This window comes from Balearica regulorum, chromosome 5, assembly GCF_011004875.1.
Source record: "Balearica regulorum gibbericeps isolate bBalReg1 chromosome 5, bBalReg1.pri, whole genome shotgun sequence".
NCBI lineage: Eukaryota > Metazoa > Chordata > Aves > Gruiformes > Gruidae > Balearica > Balearica regulorum.
The window spans coordinates 11919670-11940526 of NC_046188.1; the positions used below are offsets into that span (position 1 = coordinate 11919670).

Here is a 20857-nt window from a genome sequence, read left to right on the forward strand (position 1 = left end):
GCAGAGCAGGCAAGTAATGCCTCGGTCCACCCTCTGGTATGCTGTGGTTTGTGTCTTTTGCACTGAAAATTGCAAATCTTCTGCCAAATGATGGAAGTGCCTGGTGGGATGGATGAGTAGGGAGCAAGGAGTGTGTGTGCGTGTATGTGTGAGCTCAGTCTGTGTGCAATGCAGTGGCTGTTGCAGGCTGATGTCCTGGTGGCACTGATGACAACCGACTTGGAGAGCTGGCAATGCCACACCAACTGTGTCCAAGAACCAGCTTTCTTAACTGTGTTATAAAGCTGATATTTTTTTCATCTTGGCTATTTGCTCTGCCTTCAAGGAGGGGAAGCCATCGACATCAGCAGAGGTTGCATGATAAAGAATATCCAGCCACACTGACCTCAGGAAATTTTTTTTAGTTACTTTATAGGAGTGCTGTTTATCAGTATTAATCTAACACTGTTAGCGGAAGACATTCAGGCAACCTCCTGAAAGTACCTGGCTGTGTGTAATATGCCACATATAAACAAATGCAATTGTAAATGTTGAGTCATACAGGAAGATAAATAAATTAGTTTCCAGGGCTCATTAGAGTTGAAAGCTGGAGTTTTATAGCAGGATGAAGAGAATTGCACAATGCAGTTCCATATGGCTTATGAAATGTGTACGAAACCCATTTTCTCCTACCCATCCTAATTATGATATATAAATAGATTCACTATTTTCCTTCGAGCACTTACTTAGCTGGAATCTTTTTTTTTTTTTAAAAGACCAGCACAATCACTTGTATGATGCATTTCTGTAGGCACTTGACAGATCTCTAAATCAAAATGCAATTATTTTTAGCAATATCATGACCTTTCACTAATTGGGAGAGAAAATGTTGTACAATAAGTGACAGTTGTCTTGAGTGCTCAGCACTGTTAGAAGTCATTTCAACATTTGGCTTTAAATTGTGGCGGGGATAAGTGCTTAAATGGTGCGTAATAATTGTGTACATTATGTGTATATATGAGTTTTGTGTGAGCGTGCTTATGGAAGGAGAGGGCGGTTTGCACTACCCATGGCCAGACAGCACTCCTTCACCCAGGGTACAATTTTGTCACATAACCTGTCAGCACAGGACTCCTTCTCCTGGTATGTGCCAGCGGCTGCTGCTAGTGAGCAGCCCTGAGCGCTCAGCATCCATCTCACGGGGGCGGCAGCAAAGCCACAGGGCTAACAGCAATTGCAAGGAGGGTAAAAGGGGGACAGCTGGCGCAAATTCTGGTGGGCTGCATCTCCTAAAGGCTCGTATGAACAGGAGGAGACAACAGAGACGGAGGAAGAGGGGATGCCAGGGCAGTAAGGATGAGATGTATATCAAATACGTATCTTTTTATTATTAAACATTGAGACTGTGGTAGTGTTTAAAGGCTGACGTTTTGGACCTTGTTATACCACATACCATAAACACAGCACATATGGCAGTCCTTGCTCCAGAGAGAGACTCATACACAGCACAAACAGAGCGTGCCTCTGCTTTTCCAGCTTGTCTGTGGGTCCAGCAAGACCCTGCCTACCTGGAACCAGTGGGTGACGTTCACCAGAGTAGGCTGGGAGTAGTGGAAGAACTGGCTCTTTGAAGGAGTACGTAGGACTACATGTGGCAATGCAGTAAACAACAGCCAGAGACAGAATATATGAGTCACTTTTCTAGCATATTTGAATACTGTTTAAATATAAACATTGCAAATGAGTATCTCTAACTGAGAAAAAATAAAATTTGATGCAAAAATATACCAATGGTATACTGCATATGCATATAAATACATTACATGGTTTGCACAGTCATTATGCATCTTCCTTCTGGACCGACTTTCTACAGACTTATACAAAAGTTGAAATAGAGAAAAACAGAAGGGAAAGGTCTTCAACTAAACACATTGTTGTTTTGGCAAGTGATTTGCTTCCCAAAAAACTGGGCTGTAAAAAACAAAACATAGTTTCACAACAGGCCCATTTGTGTTTTCACATCATATCTACCTCACAGCAAGAGGGGAAGCAGCGAGCAAGGCAACGGTGATGCATACAGGATGCTCAATACATTATAATGGCATTTGAGATCAGTTTCACCACCCGTTCAATGCCTATGATGTTAACGGGGTCTGGAAAAGTCCTCTCCTTGATACAGAGGGCTTAAACAATATCCAGAGTGCTTTACTAGATGCCAGTGCTTAGCCCACACCATCCATTGCAACAGGCAGTTTGCTCCTAACCCTGTTAGCAGGGTGCCACTCCAGTGCAGATGCACCGGATGGGGTCACTGCAGAGGGGCTGGTGGCTGCAGCGGGGGTCGGCTGCTCCCACCTCACAGAGGTGAAGGAAGCACACGCTGCCCCGGCCAGAGTGCTGCTGCGGGAACTGCCATGGCTCTCTAAGGCCGGTTCAGAAACCCCGATGCCCCTGGGCAACGCTGCTGCTTGGGCAAGCGTGCAGCGAGGGCCACCCCAAGCCCCAGATCTGGGGCTGCTGCAGTGTGGAGGGAAACGGCAGGAGTCCTGCTGTGGTTGAGCCGCAGCTTCTCCTGACCCAAAACCTGGTGCCTCTCCCATCAGCCTAACGCAGCTGCCCCTGCCCAGCTCAGAAGGCGGCAGATGGGGTGCAAGCATGCTCACATGGGACTTTTCCAACATCTCTAAATTTTAGCTTCGTTTTTTTGTTTCCCTCCGTTTCCTTAGAAGACAGAAAACTACATAAGAGGTTCCTGCTCGATTGGGGCTAGCTGGGGAGTCAGTGATGTTGCCTTCGTGGCACCCTGTGAGGTAGACGGAGGTCATGGGTGCTCCCTTTCCCCAGCTGTGCACAGAGGACAGTGATTCCCATAGAGATGCTAGGCACTGGATTAGGACAACGTACTTTCCGTAGGAAAAGGCAGCAGTGTGCGCTGTGTGTCGCTCCAGCGGACAGTCTCCATCCCCAGCTTAGCCCACAGTCTGGCACAAGGTGGGTGCCAAGGGGAGACTTGGCCTAGGACACGTTTATGTTGGAGAAGAGCGGGGCTCCGGGCAGTGTGGCCGCTGTGCTGTCTGCCAAGTAGCCCAGGATGCTTTTGAGTTCGCTGCGTGACAAATTGGCTTTGATGTACAGGAACGCTTCCAGGTGTCTTTTGCTGTGGAAGAGAAACGGGCAGGTGTTATCTCCTCCTGCAGATCTGTGTGCTGGGTCCCTTGTGCCAGGATGCGGTCCCCACCCCACAGTGTGTGCCGAGGTCCCCAGCAGATACCAGCTCGGCATCTAGCAATCCTACATGGGAGCCAGCACTGCCCCGGGAGGTTTGGGGTAGGGTTGGGAATCTCCAAGGCAAAGGAGAAAAATCAGGCCAGAATTTGGAATATATCAATAGGCCTTTTTTTACTAGTTTATTTTGTTGTCCGATGGCACTGGGATTGCCACAGCCTGGCAGGCAGCCCCCCACCTGTTTTTGTAGACTCAGGCTGTACGAACCTCACCTATGTTCATATTTGACTGTTTCCTGGCGCAATTAAAATTCCATACGAGTATTTGCAAATCTACTTCAGTGTCTCTTACCGGATATCTGGGTACGTCGTGGCGAGTGTTGCAACTTCAATTTTAATAGCACCTAAATCCTGAAGTCGGATTATTTCAGCCAGTTTGGGGAGTGCCGAATTCAGCCACGTGGCTTGAGACCCCTGCCAGAAGAGAAAGTGGTCAGCAGGGCATCGTGGAAGTGCAAACCTCGGCCCAGCCCAGGAGCTGGGTTTCACCAGGGTGCCACTGAGATGGCTCCCGAGGCTGTTTCCTGGTGAGGGGGAAGGACACGACAATGATTTTAGGTGCCTCATTGTTTTCAGTGATGTTTCTAGCCCAGACTTTGCCTGGGCCAGCCTTGGAGAAACTGAATGAGTTCTGTGGTTGTTTCAAATCCTTTTACACATGTAGTGTAGGGTTCGCCATATGACTGTTTTCACATCCACCTCAACAGACTCTCTCTGCTCTTCCCTCCCATCTCATCTTCCTTTCCTTGGGTTTCTACGCTGCCTAGCGTGTACATGAGGTGTGATGGGCTGGCAAACGCACTGCCACATGCTGCTCTCTCTGAGCTATGCACACAACCCTGCCTTTAGCATTTCCAGGCACTGCCCAAATCCCCTCTCTGCCCACTCAGGTAAAAGCCCCGACTGGACCCGTGTTCTGGCCGTTGGACATCGCAAGGTGCCAGCTACCTGACCTCCTGCCCACACCAAGTGATGCTCAGGCTTGGTCCTTCTCCAGTCAAACGTGCATGGGGTGGTAGAGGACAGGGTTTGGCTTAGCTTTCAGCTCTTTTGCAGGCAAATTGAGAGGCATGGAAGGAGGGCGGTGATCTCAGAGGACAGAGAGGGAAGTTTCAGCCATGCCTCTCATGGAGGAAACCCTTGTGTAGCAGAGACCCTGCGTGGCCTGTTCCAGCCCCTGCCTGACCTAAAAGCAGCAGAGTGAGGGAAATCAAAGGTGAGAGGGAAGAGTCAAAACCCAGACTCCATGCAAGTTGTACTGGAACTGGAGAAGATTAGCTAACTCTTCAGACCCTATTAATATAAACCTTCAAAAGGAAACAGTGCCTAAGGGACAACGGAGGATGAAATCATTGCTCTCCATCCAGGGGAGGGCAGGCTGGAGCAGGGGAGTCTTTCTGCCCACAGACACCTGGAGACCACTTTCTGCCTAAGGTCCTACCTTCCAGGAAATTAAGCTGAGCTGGAAATGTTAATGAGAGGCCTCAGAAAATTGATTTTCCTGTTTTTCAGTGTGACTGTGCCCTGTGCTGTTGTGGATGCAGCGAGCACTCACGTACATTGCTGGTGCAGAAGGCTTCAAGGTCAGCAGCATTCTTGGAGATGTTTTGGGCCAAGTTTTGCTGTTGCCCTGGAGTTTTCAGGCTAACTTTCCTCTTCAGCAGCCTCACAATGTACTCTTTAACCAAATGAGTGTGGATCTTCTCGACGATAGCCTGTTGGGAAGGAGATGGGAGATCATCCATCTCTGTTTTTGCTTGGGGACAAAACAAACCGCAGGTGAACAAAAATGTCTTGGGTGCTGTAAGACATGCCTCACCAAATGCCTGCTGCTGATCACATGTGAGGAATGGCACTGGTTGCCAACCTCTTCACAACTGGTTACGTGACATCCTAGATGCCGAGAATTTCTTTGTACTCTAATGAAGCGTGGGAATTTCCAAATATTGTTTCCTTCTGGGAAGAGTTGAAGGCATAGAAAAGATCTAACATGTTAGAGAAGAAGTAGCAGTACTCCAGATAAACAGGAATTCACGCTGCTCCTCCTGTTCCTCTCTCTAATATACAAAACATAATTTTGTTTCAGCTACTAAAAAGACAAAGGCAGGAAATCAAAGACTTTTTTATATGGTGATGTTTCGTATATACTGCAGCACCACTAAAAATGTGGTTGTGGCTCAGTTATCTGGGATTTGTCCTAGTTGCACCCATCTCCTCCAGTCCTCAGGGAAATCAAAGGAGCCATGAGATACAACCGTGCAATTCAATCGGTGTTTCAGGGTTGCTAAACCAAACCCATACATAAATATAACTATATTTTGGGTGATCCCTAGAGCACTTGCTTTACAGCAAGGGTGGTTTTCTCAGCAAATGCTGCAGCAGAGCTATAGGATTCTGCTTCTGCTGGAGGAGAATAAGATTTATATGGCTGATGGAAATCCTGGCTCTGATGCCAGGCCAGCTCACTAGCTTAACATGGGTCCAGGCATCTCCAGTCTCAGAGGATCAGAGCTGAAAACACAGCCTCAGCATCCCAGAATCCCTCCAATATTTCTCTTGGACTTACGTGGTAGAAAGGGTCCTTTAGGGTCCGGAAGTCTGAAATATGTTTGCTGGTGGTTTTAATGATCTCATTCATAATTTCACTGCTAGAGTCCCACTTATTTTCTGTAAACTTCTTATAAATTGGCTGAAAAAAAAGAAAATTTGCTTAGTTCCTTTGAAACAAATTCTATGCACATGTATATTTAGCATTTCTATATGTACAGTATCCTACATAGCGACAGTGTGATGTGCAGTCCTGTGCAGGGACATGTGACAATGACTTACAGGGGCAGGGGAAAAGGGGGTTGTACTGGGTTTGTGTCCCCTTCTTGGTTCCTCATGATGGAGAAGACTGAGGGCTTGAAAGGCTCATATTCAAGATGCTTTTTTTAAATTTTCATGGTTTTAATCTTTTGTCCACACAAAATCTTGTCTGATTAGAGAATTATGGAACCATTAGGGAAAAAATTGAATCATTATGAGACTTTTTCAATCACAATTTTTCTTGGCTACAGTAAATAAATATGAAAATAAGAAAAGCACCCCTGCTCTGTCCGATGCCTTCCAAAAGGCCCTACAAAGAAAGCAGGAGAGATTGTGGCTGAGCACTCCTGACTCCTGTGCCTTCCCCTCCACCACACTTGCTTAACTTAAAAAGCTTGTGTTATATATTTAAAAAAAAAGAAAAAAGAAAAAAAAAAGAAAAAAGAAGAAAAAAGAAGAAAAAAAACCCCAGAAGTAAGAAACCAAAAGTGCCTTTCAGGCCACTTTCATGAAGAAGCTGTGTAGTTGCAGTTCATGTCATTTGTGATTGCTTCCTACAATTTGGAGTGTAAACACTTGCAGGTTGAGACTCTCCCTCCTGCAGCGCTTATCTTAGATGCGATCAGCACATTTTGTTTGCTTGCACAGTCGTGCCTATGTAGCTGTGCTTGTTTTGCCTGCAGTCTCGAGGACCAGCTCAAGAAGAGATGATTCAGAGTTTTCTGACTGATGCTGAGACGTGACCTGCCCCACAGCCCTTCTGAACTTTGCAGCATTTGAATCAGAGATTTGGGCAACTGACGGCACGGCAGGAGAACCTGCCCAGCCCGGCCCAGGCTGAGCAACGGGGCAGGAGGGTGTGGGGTGCAGATACGGTACCTTCAGCTGCACGAACAGCTGTTGAAGCAGCACGTCAAAGCCGCTGTTTTCAATGTCACTGAGAGTGCTGAGGATACTGGCTTTATTGTCATCCTTTTCTGCCATGTTCTTCTCTGTGTAGTCTCTGCAAGAAAATATCAGCAAGGTCAGAGTAATCTGTCCTCCGAAGAGAGAGAGAGAGAGAGAGAGAGAGAAATTCAGAAGTCTCCAAACCTTCCTCTGCAGGCAGATAGACCTTCCTCTGCCCACCCTGGAACACCTCCCCTCCTTCACACTATCATCCGTTGCCTGCAGAGGAAGGAGCAAAGCCTTTTCGTTTGAACCCTTACCTAAAATTCCAGCAGTTGTTAATATTTGCAATCAGTATAGGCTTGTAGTATCTGTGCTTCTTGCTTTTCTCTTTAAAGTCTTCAAAAGCATCCTTGTAGCTGTAGGGGAGATGGGAAGAGGAGAGGCAGGTGAGTGTGTGCCCCGGGCGGCTCTGGCAGCCCCGCTGCCCGACGCTGCCTTACCGCACCTTTTCAGGAAGGCAGGCAGCTCCTTCGACAGGCGATGCGACAGCTCCTCGCCCACTGCTGCGCTGATGTCCTTGGCTCGCTTCTGGCCACTGTAGATACTCTAACAAACAAACAAACAAACAAGATCAGTTTTAAATGCCACCTGCTCCAAAAAGGCCAGGTTTGCAGGTTAAAAAGGCCACAGATCCTTAAATGCGGTGACTGCGCCCAGGTCCCCTCCATCCCCCGCTCCGAGACTGAGCCAGGGACCATGCAGAGCAGCCACACTTATTTGGTGTGCTCAAGCCAATTCTGAACTCATTTTTCAAATGGGGAGAGAGGTGAAGAAGAAAGAAGCATTAAAGAAAGCCTATAAAATAGCTGAGAAAGTGGGGAAAATGACACTTGGGTTCTTTTGCTTTTTTCACTGATTGCATTAAAAAAAAAAACAAATTAAGCACAACCTCAATATATGAAGGGTTTATTTTTAAAAAATAAACTCTACTAATCCTCTGCTGCCAGAGGAGGGCGAGTGTTGAGCTTGGGGAAAGGGTGCGAGCACTCGGAGCAGCTCTGCCTGTGAGAGTCTCCACAGGAGCAAGCTGGGCAACAGCACCACGCTGCCTCCTCGCTTGGCTAAACCTGTCTCCTCTCTCTCTGCCGTTACATTGCCCAAAGCTTGGCTTCAGCTGAGGGTGCAGAAAAAAAAACACACAGGGAGAAACAAAGGTAGCTTTCCTGCTCGTTTTGCTTATAGAGGAGTTTGTCTCCAGCACGTGGTAGATCAGGACCATGCCAGACCATGGGTTAGGGCTCCCCTGTACCACCCATCTCTCTTACCACCATACACAAGCGACTTGGACTTTTGCTTCCCTGAATTGACTACAGTTAGTCTCAAATCCTAAATATGTGCAGGATGCAATTGTTTATTTTTAATATATATCTGTATTACCTGGATAACAAATATTGCTAGTAGTTCACTCTGAAAATGTCCATTTAGTTTCTCTGGTTCTTTATCTTCTTTCCATCTTTGGATTTCTTTATCTAAACATTTGCTCAGTGAATTTTTGATAGTAGCCTTCAGGGAAGGAAGAACAACAGCATTTACTACAAAGTAGATGTAGCAGTTCCTGCCTTATGCAGGTTTTACTCACCCACCCACCATTTATCTGGTTGAGCGGACTTTTTCCTCGTCCCTGTTTGAGAAATAAGGGCTCTTTGTTATGAGACGCCTTACTTCACGTCAGCAAGGACAACCCCCTCACAATATCCATCTACGCAACAGTGAGTTGAATATTTCAGGGTAAGAATGAAGATCAAGACCCACGTCCCTGCCCACCACGTCAGTGGTGATCTCAAGGGCAGGGGAGGGGAGCGGTGGGTACGAAGGTCGCAGAGCCCAAATTCCCCCAGCCACGCACTGCCTGTGCGTCACGCTCAGTGCTATCCTCTGGGCCTGGTTTTGCAATCCTTTTTCATGAGCATTTCTGACGTCTTGTGAGTGCTGGAGAGTGAAACGAAGTGTTCGCAGGTTTTCTCTGCTCTGCCCCCTCTTGTGCGCCCACTTTTGAAATGGTCTGTACAGTGGTGGGATATATCTCTGATCACCAAGTGCCTTGTTTGTGCGCTTCGCTGCCCTCACACCCACCTCTCCCATCTGCAAACCATCACTGGTTACAGCTAAACCTGGAATTTGCCTTCTCATTTTCTGGGAATTCCAGCCCAAAATGTCAAAAGCACTAAGCTATGGGAGTACTGTAAAAGTTGCTTCTTGTTTCCATTAAGGCAAGAATGATCCAAAAAACAGAGCAACTGTTATTTTCTGCACACCAGGCGATTCTCCATCAAAGAGACGGATTTTTCAAGACCAGACTTGCATGCTTTGCACTCACCCAAGGTCTGGCACTGCTGCAGAGACCAGAACTAATTCTGAAACCATCATCTGCGAGAGGGAGCATAAATCCCTCTGGGGATTTAACAGCCAACTGGAAAGTTACCCATAAAGATTTGTAGTTGGATTTTTTCCTACCACAAGGTTTGCAAGAACAGAGAAGTTCTTTTCTGATGCCTCCCAGGGCGGAAGGCTGAGCTAACCAGAAGTTTGTTCTGCAGGTCCCATGTAGCACAAAATTGACCTGTCCCCCCAAAAGAAACAAAAGCATTCTTGCTTTTGCTTCTCTCTGGACGGGTGTGTGACTCACAGCTGAGAAGTGTGCATGCAGGACAAGTCAGAGCTCCTCCGAGGAGTCCTATGGGAGCAGTAAAGGGAAGAGGAGGGACTGAACAGATTCTCACCTCTTCGCTGTCAAGGTATTTCTTTTCAAGCTCTTGGCTCAGACTCAATGGCAAAAGGCTTCCAAGCTTAACTTTTTCCAACTCCTCTGCTAAAACATGATCTTTTCTCATATCTCTGGAATGAAAAAGCCAAACAATCACATTTTCCAAGGGCAGTGTAATTCAAGGCAGCTGTTGATGCAAATCACTAACACTTTTTGAGGATATCAGTGAAAAACCAGATGGAAATGTACATTGTCCTTAGTACAGGCAGGACCTGGAGGAACTGAATCTGTGCCAGAGGTGGGACCTGTGAGGGTGGGACCCTGAGCAACCCTGGTGAATGGAGTCATGTTCTGCCAACCCCCTAGCATCAGCTGCTGCGTTGGGTATGGGGGACCCAGAGCTGCAGAAGGGACTACTCCCAGGACACAGCCTCTCTCCATCAATAGAGAGAAGTGATCAGTTGAAAAGTTGGCATTTCATGGCTAGCTGGAACGGAGCAGGCAGTTTCATACCCTGCTGTTATGTCCACACAGCATGCCGGCTGAGCTGGGTGCTCCTGAGCTCCACGGGGGTACACCACCCTGCTTCCCACACACGAGCTGCTTCTGATACGATGCTGGAAGCTGGGGCCAGACTGTCGTGCAAGTCTCCTCCTTTTCACTGCTCCCTTCACGGCTGGCCGTGGAGAGTAGCAGTCTCTGAGCGGACACCTGAACCTGGCCTCTGGAAACACCCTGGAAAGCAGCCGCTGCCCTGGCCAACACCATCCCCAGTGCCAGGCTGCGCTGCTCTGGCTGAGCCCTGCTCCTGGCAGCCACTGATTTCCAAATACATGCTGGTTCAGGCCTGAATATTCTGACCTAGAGCACAGACTGGCTTTGGAAAACTTCCAGGATCAACACTGACTAATGGGTTATTATACTCTGTCAGTGAAACAAGAGAAGGAAAAAGTGGAGGTGAAGGTTGAATGGCTTTAGAACAGCGGAAGAAACACTGTTGGTGTATTTACTGGTTTTCACCTAAGAAATAAGAGCCCTTGATTCTCCATCCAGTACTATAAGCCACAACAAAGAATATTTTCCATTCCATAACATACACAGCTTGCGATAATGAAGGGCGACCCTTGGTGATAATGTCTTCTTACAGGGGCTCACATTTTGGTCTCCTAACCTGGAGGAGAGCACAGACTGTGGGTGATGCCTAAGCAACATCCTCCATGCCCAGGATAACTGCATCTCAGATTGTTCTATTTACTGGCTGCCCTCTGGTCCAGAGGGCTAAAATTTCTAAATTTTCCAAGAATGAGTTGCAGGTCTGCAACTGGAATAGATCAGGGCAATGAATTTGCCCAATTCACCCCACAAGTGAACCATCTGTGTGCATGTCTGTTGCCCAGAAGCCTGAATGGTGGGGTGAGACCTTGATTTACAGACTAGCAGCCTTGAGCATGTCCCTTCTGACCGTCCTGGCCAGCTGGTGTATATCAGCATGATGCCAGTGACACCAAAGCCTAGCCACACACCAGACTGCATTGCAGTGATACTGATTCATAAATCAAATGTGGCCAGTGAACCTGTGTTGATCACCAGGGATAAACATGTGTAAAATCTTCACTTACTTTGGATAAATGTTGTGCACCCATGAGAGGAGAAGGTAAACATCCTTGTCTTCCAGATGAGACTCAGCACTTTTCTTTGCCTGGGAGGCAAAATAATTGTGGTAGAGTTCTGCATATGTGCTGAACACATTAAACTCAGCAGGATAAAGCTGTTTAATGTACTTTACAACTACTGTCAAATCTTCTTTCATTGTCTTTCCCATGTGCAAGAGGTTCTGGCCAACTGTAGAGAGGTTCTCAGTTCTAGGAGTACGGCTTGTGTCTTTCATTCGAGTTTCTACTGACTCCTTTACTGTAGCCATCCAAAGCTCTTTCCATTTTCTAGGTCTAAATTGCATGTTTTGGTCAGGTGGGTTCTCCAACATGTAGTTCTGATCTTCTTTCTCCTGCTCTTTCAGTGCCTCTACTGCCTGCTGCAGCAGTTCTGGGTTTGTTTTCGCTAGCACTATGGAGTCTTTCAAGATGCTGAAAACTTTGTGCTTCAGAACTTCGTAGACGGACTCAACATCTTGCTGGCTGATGTTCAGTCCTTCCTCGCTTCTGCTGGACAGGCTCTTCTCCAAGACAATCAGATATTGAGCAGCATCACAAAGCTTGTGCTCTTCAAGGAGATCCATGACTTGTTTGACTGGTGAAAAAAGAACAGCCTTTCTTTACCCAATAGCGAAAATTTAAATTTCTGTTTTATATAAAATGAAGGCTCTGGAATACTTTTTAAAAAATGTTTATATTTCTATAATACTAGATATTAGGCTCCTTCACCATATAGAAAATCTTTCTATTTATTTAAAGATCAGATTATTCCTAGCCTGCCTCTAACTGGGAAAATGATAATTTCATTACCATTACATAATCACCAGTGTGTTACATATGGAGAGGTATTCATGTGCTACCCTAATTTTTTCCAAAATTTAGATTTGTGGGGATTTATTTATTTGTTTATTTATTATTCCCCCCCCCCCATTAATATGACTTCTCAAGTAAGAAACATGACTTTAGAAAAGAAATGTGGATGGAAAGATGTAGCTAAATAAGATGTGCTAGAGGAAATACCACATGGGTTTTCCAGAAATAGGTTGGCACAACCTGACCTGTGAAATTTTTTTGGAGGACACATTTAGCAGGCAAGATAAATACAATTGAACTATCCTATCTGAATTACGGCCAGTTACTCAACACAGTGCAATCTGGAAAATTATTAGTTAAACTGGAGAAGTTATACCCCAGAATAACTTCTGTTAGGTGCGTAAGGTTTGTACTGAAAACCCTGGGTGGAGAAAGTTTACATTATTCATGAAACTCATCTTACTTCATATTCTCCTTAGAGACCACGGCACAAAAGCTGGGAGTGCCCTATTGGCATCTGCTGATTACACAAAGGTCAGAGACATTATCGAAACTGAGGACTTGGTGTATTGTACAGGAACAACAGGATAACTTGAATAGCAAATGGGCTGAAATTCAATAGCACAAAGACACAGATTCAATAGAACAAAAGTTACTTAGCAACAAATAGGATTTTCTGCTGCCAGCTGGACATGAGTCAGGTTGAGATGGAGGAGGAAGAAAGATGCTTGGAGAACTAGTAAATCATTACTATGAGATGACGGCGAAAATGTCAGATATGACCCAAGGATGCATCCAGCGAGGAACATCCAGCTGAGATAGGAAAATGGTAACATATTGTACCAGGCATTGGTGGTATCCCATCTGGAATATTTTCTGCAATTCTGGTCGCTTTATTTCAAAAAAAAAGACATTGGGAATGGGACAATGCAGCAGTAAAAACAGAGGCACGAAGGGCTTGTTTGCAGTAGACTCGGTTCATTTAGCTGAGCAAATTCAAGGCGGAGAAGGAAAACCGCCAGTTAGGGAAAACATCTGACACATGGAGAAAGAGAAGCCAACTAGTCAGGTAAAGGCTTGCCTGGAAATGAGATAATTTGTACTAAAACAATGAGACTTTGGAAGACCCACCCAGTAAAGAGGGCAGGACTAAAAAATGAACTTATTTTAAGGTATAGCTTGCTAAGTTTATGAACCAAGTAACAAGACAGGTCACCTGAGGTGGCAGGTAAGCCTTGGAAGTGCCAAGGGGCACCTTCCTCTCCAGTTCTGGGTTTCTCTGAGCAGTTATTTTTCTACCTCTCTAAGCACCCTCCAGGGATGGTGCCTGCGACTGGAGGAGTTGTGTTCAGATATCAGCCCCAGGAAAGACCTATGCGTGCTGCCTGCTGCTGTCCCTAGGGCAAGAGGAGATTTCACAGGGTGGTGGTTTCATGGAGAAACACAGCAGAGAGGTATGCCTTGGTTTCTCGCCCACCCACAGATCTCTGTGCCCCCATGAGAGGCAGAAACAAGTTTAGTTTTAGACAGAAAACCTGCAAACTGGCAGTTCCTCAAGGAGTGTGCCCTTGGTACCAAAGGACCAGGACTTGAAGTCATGCCCCCCTCAGCCCCTGTTTCCCCATGGTCCTTGGCCAAGTCACTTTAATCTGTCAGTGTCCTTGTTTCTCAAGGGGATAAGTCTCCACCTCGTGCAGCCCCTCTAGAGATAACTATGAGGTGGTGCAAGGAGGATGGAGGAGCACTTACCGCTGGGTGGCTTGATCTTTTTCATCTTCTTAAGTGCGTTTGTAAGGATTCCCTTTATTCCTTTCTTCCCCTTTTCAGGGCTGTCCCCAGCAGAGGTGCAGCTCCCATTGCTTGTGATGGAAGATGCACGTGAGGGTCTGCAGGCTGCCTCCGGCCTTTCACTCATCTTCTCCTGGTCCCTGGACCAGATTTCGTCTCCAGAAGGTTCAGGACAGGCAGGGACTAGCTCAGCTACTGATGTCGAAGGGTTTTCAAGCTGACTGCTTGCATCAATGCAACCCTCTGATCCATTGCGCATTCCAAGAAGACCGCTTTGGAAAAAAGGTAACATTTTCATCATTTTCCTTCTAGCCTGTAAATTTCAGAAAGAACTGGTCAGATTATAACAGTTTGCATAAAAAACTACCATGGCACAATGTGACAAGGTGCATTTCCATTAAAAAAAAATAATTCTGTAACGAGTTGTCCCTGTGTGGGCAGTGTGGGGAGTGCTACACACATCTGGTATGAGCACAGCTCTGTGGGAGAGCTCCTGGGCAACATCACCTCAGGGAACTGAAAGGATGGATTCAGCTCTCTGGTTTAATAAAGCACTTATTTAGAGAAATTTGATGAGTGATTTTAAGGGTGATTCAGATGGCCTGATTTGAGACCTTGAGCCTGTCTGAACACAGGAGAGCAGGGCTTTCCCACATGATGCTGTAGGAATACGGACGTGGGTGTGGATGCTGCACATGAATGATGTGGGTGGGGTGGGACAAGAGTCCTGTGCCTGTTCAAAGCAACCACAAAACCCCCTTACTTTTATATGGCATTGGGATCAATTCCAACCTTCCTTAGGGCCTTTTTTTGCTGATGTCTGCTCATCTGGCTGCAGATCTGTTTGTGGAAGCACCTATGTAGCTACCTGCACACTGAGTTTGCAAGTACAGCATGAAAATGAGACAAACCTACCAGGCCAGCTACACAGCAACCTTTGCTGAGCCAAAGTCCTCCTGGTTTAACTATGTCCCCATTGAAGTCAGTGATAAAATACTTAGCTTTATGGAGGAGAGCTCCCAGAGAAGGTAGCTGAGAGTTCAGAAACATCTGGAATGTGAAAACCATGGTCGAAAGGATGGGACTGTGGGAAGCACAGCAGTATCTCCTGATATCAGCATCAGGAGGCTTATTTTAGGCCCAAAAATCCCAGTAAGAAGCATGGATTCAATGCTCTACATGCTTCCCACATCCCTACAGTGGCAGACACAAGCTCAAGGATGCATTCAGACCCTTCAAAACCACTCACAGTCTACGTAATCTCATTTTCAAAACAGTCCCAGGGTGACTACAGCATCCCCAAACAAGGCAACTTCAGTGTAACTAGCTGGGTGTTTCCCAATACCCGGGAGAAATTATTGTCCCATCTGTGGGGCTGTAATGCAGGAGGTGGCTTGTGCACAAAGAGATGCCAGTGAAATGGGATGGTGGAGGGGGCAAGGTTCTGATAGCTGGGACTAACCAGATTAGACTTTTCCCAGAGCTGCTGAATGAAACCGGTGCCAGTGACCAGGGCTACTGCATGTCCAGAGCAGTCCTCGCCTGGCTGAGGGGGAACTATGAACAAAGCACCAGGATCGGGGTGGTTTAGCTTTGTTTAAACAGACACTATCCTGCCACAGTCCTGCTCCACCACCAACACTCCTGTACTACAAATAATTAACAATAGAAATTTGTTATTGTGAAAACATCTTTTTAAAATTTATATTTAGAATTATTTATTTACATGTATCATGCAATATATTGCTATAGATTTATTTGCATAATTATATTCATTTCTATAATGATTATAATTATCTAGTTATAGTAAATAAATAGACTCAGTTTCCAATCCTTCTTCTAACAATATTTTTTTTTAAGTGACTTTCTGGGAAATCAGTGCACTTCTATATGAAGATCTGTGAGGCAATTCCTCTTACTGCGTAAGGGGAGAGGAATTAGACTGTAAATAAAGGAAGAATTTGGCTTCAGTTATAAGACCACAATGTGGTGATCTTCAAATACCCTTGTTAAGTTTATGCTGTTGATATGTATCATGCTGATACAAACTGTGATACTTATATCTGGGCAAACTGGAAGACTGTGGCTTTTCATTTTAATTGTGATTCCTCCTGCTGGCTCCAGGCAGCTTGGAGAGCTTTGAAGCATCAAGTTAGTGGTAGCAGCTGGGTGGTACAGAGAGCGGTTAGAGTCTGGCATCGCTGAAACCCTTTCCTTCTCCGTGCTTTGGCTGCCAGGTCACACCAGGATTAGTAACACTATTGCCTTTAAAACACAACGAAGATGAAAACTCATTTGGGAAGGATAGAAAGGGGTGTGGGTGTGCACGGTCTGGCTGGCTCTCAGCTAGACTGGTGGCCTGTGACCTGAGGCAAAGTGCGAAGCTAAACTAAAGGTGCTGCTATGGCTGAGCAGGACGGCGGTGGCTGCTGAGAGGCGTCGGGTCCTGTGTCGGGTCGCTGCTCTACAGAGCCCTCGTGCCCCGGGGCCGGTCGCATGGGCGAGCAAGGGGGGGCCCAAGCACCAGAGCTGGCCCAGCGGGCAGCGAGTGATGGCTGAAGGAAGCTATGCACCTACCGCTTCCCCTAGCACTGTTACTGGGGAGGGAGGGAGGGAGGAAACCCCCCTGCGGTTCACTCTGGCTACTCTAGTTAGGATGCCTCATTAAAATCCTAAAAATGGGGGAAAAGAGCTCCTTTTACTTACATTTCCACTACAAAAAAATAACATGGTAACAGGGATTCTCTATAAGTGCTTGGGACTTTCCTAAATTATGTAGGGCTGTTTTCCTAGTCTCATTTCCCAATATGACACTGTGTTTAGATTAATTCTGTCAAATCCCTTCCTTCCTGCTTGTTCAAGCATAGACCTAGCCAAGTACTTTCTCTCTCTGATATTATTCCAAACAAAGCATTTATTGGGTTTTTTTGTTTGTTTCTAAAAAAAAGAAAGTACCTCTCCCTTTCCCATAGCCAAAGGTGACTTTTGGAGTCTTTTGTTTTAATGAATGATGATCAGAAAAGTGGATTTCAAAATGGTTTTCTTCTTCTTCAATACTAAGATGAATGTCATGCATCTTTGAAAACCATTGAAATGACACTACAGATAAAAGAGTCCATAATGGAATTAAGCTGGTTAAAATCTTAGTTTTTAACAGCTGGCAAAACTTCGTCCTGGTAATGCCCTAAAAGGGCTGGGCATGGGGGTGGCAATGCCCGGGGGGGGAAGCAGGTAGCTGGGCACGTGCTTCTGGGGGCTGCAGCCTCGGCAAGCCCCCGTGGTCCCTCTGCAGAGCGCCCCGAGCCATCATCTGCAGCGTCCCTATGCCCTGACCTGCCTAAAAAAGTCCCACAGCCGAATTACAATAAAGACAAAATCAGCTCTAGCGTTTTCACCCAGGCGCCACACATCAGCAGCGGGAGAACTCTTGGCAATATTGGCGTGTCAGGGTGTGCTTTTTCATCTTGAACTAATAAACGCCGAAGCAGTTAAGCATCTGAGTAACGCTGTCAGTGCAATAGCTGCCATGCTTACTCACATTTGGCCAGCCTGAATGCTTGCCCAGCGTTTATCACTTTGTTGCTGGTGGTTTGCATATGTTTATATCCGCAGCAGGAAATACCAGTAAACCTCACGTCCAAGTCCTGCCTTGAAATGCAGCCTCAGATGCTTACGGCAAGTGGTACCAAAAACTCCCTTGCCATGTCTTATCTTTATCACTAAATGGCCAAGGACTTTCTGTAAGAAATGCCTATAAGAAACTTTCTTACAGAAAAAAACCCCACTTTCTACAAGAAACGCTGAGCTAAAAGGAGGTGGCGCTGGTTACGGCTGGAGGCCGCGGGCAGGAGATGCTGGGCAGGAGCTGCTCCTTGTGCCCCCTGTGGTACAGAGGCCCTGTACCATTAGGACAGTGGTGCTGTTGACTGATGGTGTGGCCGGAGAGGAACCCAGCAAACTCTCTGCACGGTGCTGATCACGATGCGCACCCCTGGGCTGGAGCCTTTCCGGGGTGGGTGGCAAGGGCCAGGGAAACACCTGGAGCAGAGCCATGATGCAGAAGGATACAACGCAGACTCTGGACACGGTGACTTCCCGTTTTCTCATTTTCCTCCTCAAAGGAAACAGGCTTCACACCACATGCTTAGGAATGAGCTCATTCACGAGGGCTGGCTCGTGGTGTACCAGAGAGCACTCAAGGGAAGAGATTTACTGATTACTCCTATTTTGAAATTTTTGCCGATCTTTTTCTTGACATCTTTTTCTTGAGATGCTGCCAGTATTAACAAACATTTGTCTGTATTTTTAGTCCTCTCCAGCCTGCTGACGTCCTAAGTCCCAAGGATTTATGTCTTGTTTTAGTGGAAATCCCCCACTCTTCCACAGCCTCTCAGAAATCCAAAGTTATTTAGCAAAGATTGTTCTCTGCTTTTGCATCAGCCTTTTCTTCCCCCCCTGCTCCCCATGGAAGTGGGGCCACCCCTGCCCACATGAGAAAAATTGCAGCAAGTCATCTTTTGAAGCAGTAAAGCAATGCAGCCAGTCTGAGTTTAGTGTACCTCGGACTATGCAGTGACACCTAATTAAGCTGCTAACAAATCAAATCAAAGTCTACTGAGATGCCAGCCCCAATCTTTTGCAAGTTGGGAAGCCCTCCTAGGAGGTGGGCTTTTTCCTACTAGTTTTTGTTAACTGGATTGGGTACTGAAGGGAGAAACCATGAAGCTGGGGGCTCCCACATGGTTCTGCCTGGGAAATCACAGTCCATAGACGAGCTGGTCCACCAACAGCCCCACCTTGAAATTTTACTGTGCAGCTCAAATCCATGCTCCTCTCCGCCAACCCCTATGGGAGACCCACCACCCCATGTGGTCCAGCACCATCCTGAAGCTGGCCAAGCTCTACTCCGAATGGCGTCAAAAGCTGAGAGGAAACAAAACCTGTGCCTCCAGTAAAGACATTAAGGCAGGAGCAGAGCATTCCCAGGGGACTCGATCCATGTGCCTTAGTAGTACTGGGCACTGCCGTGGGGCTGAGGGTGACAGGGGACCCAAGGGACCTAGGGGAACGGCAGTGGAAGATCAGGCAGAGGGTCCCAGGGCATCTCATCTGGCTTGAGATGCTTTAAACCAGTGTTAAACCATGTTATCACCTGTCAGGGAACAGCATAGACAGAGCTACACATTGCCTCGGTCATTTTTAAATGAGAATTTGGATTCCTTGAATTACTGAAGCAGAACTGAAAATGGTCCTGTAAACCAGCATCTCCAGTTTTCAGTGAGAATTTTTCAAACAGTGAAAGAAAAGAGAAAATTACACATGTATATTGTTACTGGGAAAAAGCAGAGAAAATGCAGTGTAATACGCTCCTTTTTCTTCTCGTCTCAAATCTGGGCAGTATCATTTTAAACTGCTGCTGCTATCTAGGATTTTGTTTTCCTACTACTATTCCCAGAGTCAAATCCTGCATTCAGGCTTGGAGTTTGCAAAGTTCACTGCTAGAGCTAACAGTGACTGAGAAAATACACAAATTCCCTACGAGCCAGACCTAGAGCTCCTGGAGCACTCGCCTCTGCCGGCACTTTCAGATTCTTTGGGTTCCCAGGCCTCTTTTTACAGAGAGGGTGACTGAAGCAAACCCAAACCTGAGTTTTCCAAAGGTCTCTGCTCCCATCTGATCGGCTCGATTGGAACTGGCAGCCTCAAAGTCCCTCGGCAGGGGCAGGCCATTGGATACTTTGGAGAATGAGCGTTTCTTCAGGTTTTCTGCTCTGAACTTAGGTGTGACGGCGAGGGACCACGGCTTCTAGATCAGCCATATGCTCCAGTCACAGAAAGTCTCTCCCTTACTTTGCAGCAGCCTCAGGAAGAAATCCTACTTTAAACATGTTGAGGATCCTAACCCTGAGGTTGAACCCTTCAATTTGTGCCCGAGGAGCTGATGCACTGGATGTGGGGTGGCTGCCCAAGGATAGGAGGGAATTTTGACAGGCTCTTCAGTGCCCAGGGAAAAGGCAGGTCCTAGGGTCAGTGGGATTTCATTGACGAAGAAAAAAAAAAGAGTCACAAAATGGCAAGCATGGCAATGCAGAAATGTGTCAGCTCAGCATAGGGAGGATGCCTGGGACTGTACAGGATCCAGGCACTGAAATGGTGTTTTTCCAGTGCAGCCAGGCTGAGTGAATCATAACCCAATTATTTTCCTGTGATTTGGGAGAAAACCACTTCCTTCTGAACAAAGACAAAGACGAGAGGTGGGAAGTGCCACACTGAATCTGGATCCCGGTACCTGATCTGGGTTTAGGATGCTTTGGTGCCCAAGACCTAACTCTGGATTTTGGGAAAGAGATTGGGGGGGTAATAGGAGTCACTGCTCACAGCCTGCATTCATGCCCTGAAATTTGGAGGATAAGCAACAGAAATGGGACCCAGCTGCCTCAACGCAATTGCCAGACACATTCTTGCAATCCCCAGCCCCGGGATGTGTCTGGAGCTGCTGTCCTTCTTGCAGCTGCTGGAACAGCAGTTCAATTTATTCTCTATTCTGGTAATTACAAAGCAGGGCTGAAATCAGTCGCTCTGTCCGGGAATCCACCCTTTAGCACCTTCCACTTATTTTTTCCCCTCCCTCAAACACAACAGAGAGCCTTCGCGCTCACTAACCTTGCAACAAGTGACCCGGGAAGGAAGCAGAGGCGCGGGAGAAGAGACACCGGTTCTAGGGGGAAGGGGAAAGCGCCGAGCTCCGCAGCACGGACAGGCGGCACGAAGGACTCACTCTGCTGCGGCTCCCGGGCGGGCTGCGCGGCGGCGGCGGCGGCGGCGGGAGGGAGGGTGGCGGCGCTGGATCCGGAGGTCCGGGGCAGCCCGGCTATAAG

General features: G+C 46.9%; 1 protein-coding gene across 1 annotated transcript; it reads right to left on the reverse strand.

The window, feature by feature from the left end:
- Positions 1–1347: 1347 nt before the first annotated feature.
- LOC104630443 (tumor necrosis factor alpha-induced protein 2) lies at positions 1348–20857 on the reverse strand. Its single transcript, XM_075753485.1, has 12 exons — positions 20758–20857; positions 13941–14292; positions 11346–11973; positions 9743–9857; positions 8400–8525; positions 7468–7568; positions 7280–7378; positions 6951–7074; positions 5830–5952; positions 4823–4978; positions 3556–3677; positions 1348–3136 (listed from the first exon to the last, which is right to left on the reverse strand). The coding sequence occupies exons 2-12, from the start codon at positions 14278–14280 to the stop codon at positions 2995–2997; spliced, it is 2076 nt and encodes a 691-aa protein (XP_075609600.1). The 5' UTR covers positions 14281–14292; positions 20758–20857; the 3' UTR covers positions 1348–2994.

Excerpts from the sequence above, each read along its gene's own strand:
- LOC104630443 (XM_075753485.1), bottom strand. The coding sequence starts at position 14,280 with ATGATGAAAATGTTACCTTTTTTCCAAAGCGGTCTTCTTGGAATGCGC. Across the intron at positions 5,953-6,950 it reads AGCTGTTCGTGCAGCTGAAG|CCAATTTATAAGAAGTTTAC; the intron begins GTACCGTATCTG and ends CTTTTTTTTCAG. Across the intron at positions 3,678-4,822 it reads AAGCCTTCTGCACCAGCAAT|GGGTCTCAAGCCACGTGGCT; the intron begins GTACGTGAGTGC and ends CTCTTCTGGCAG.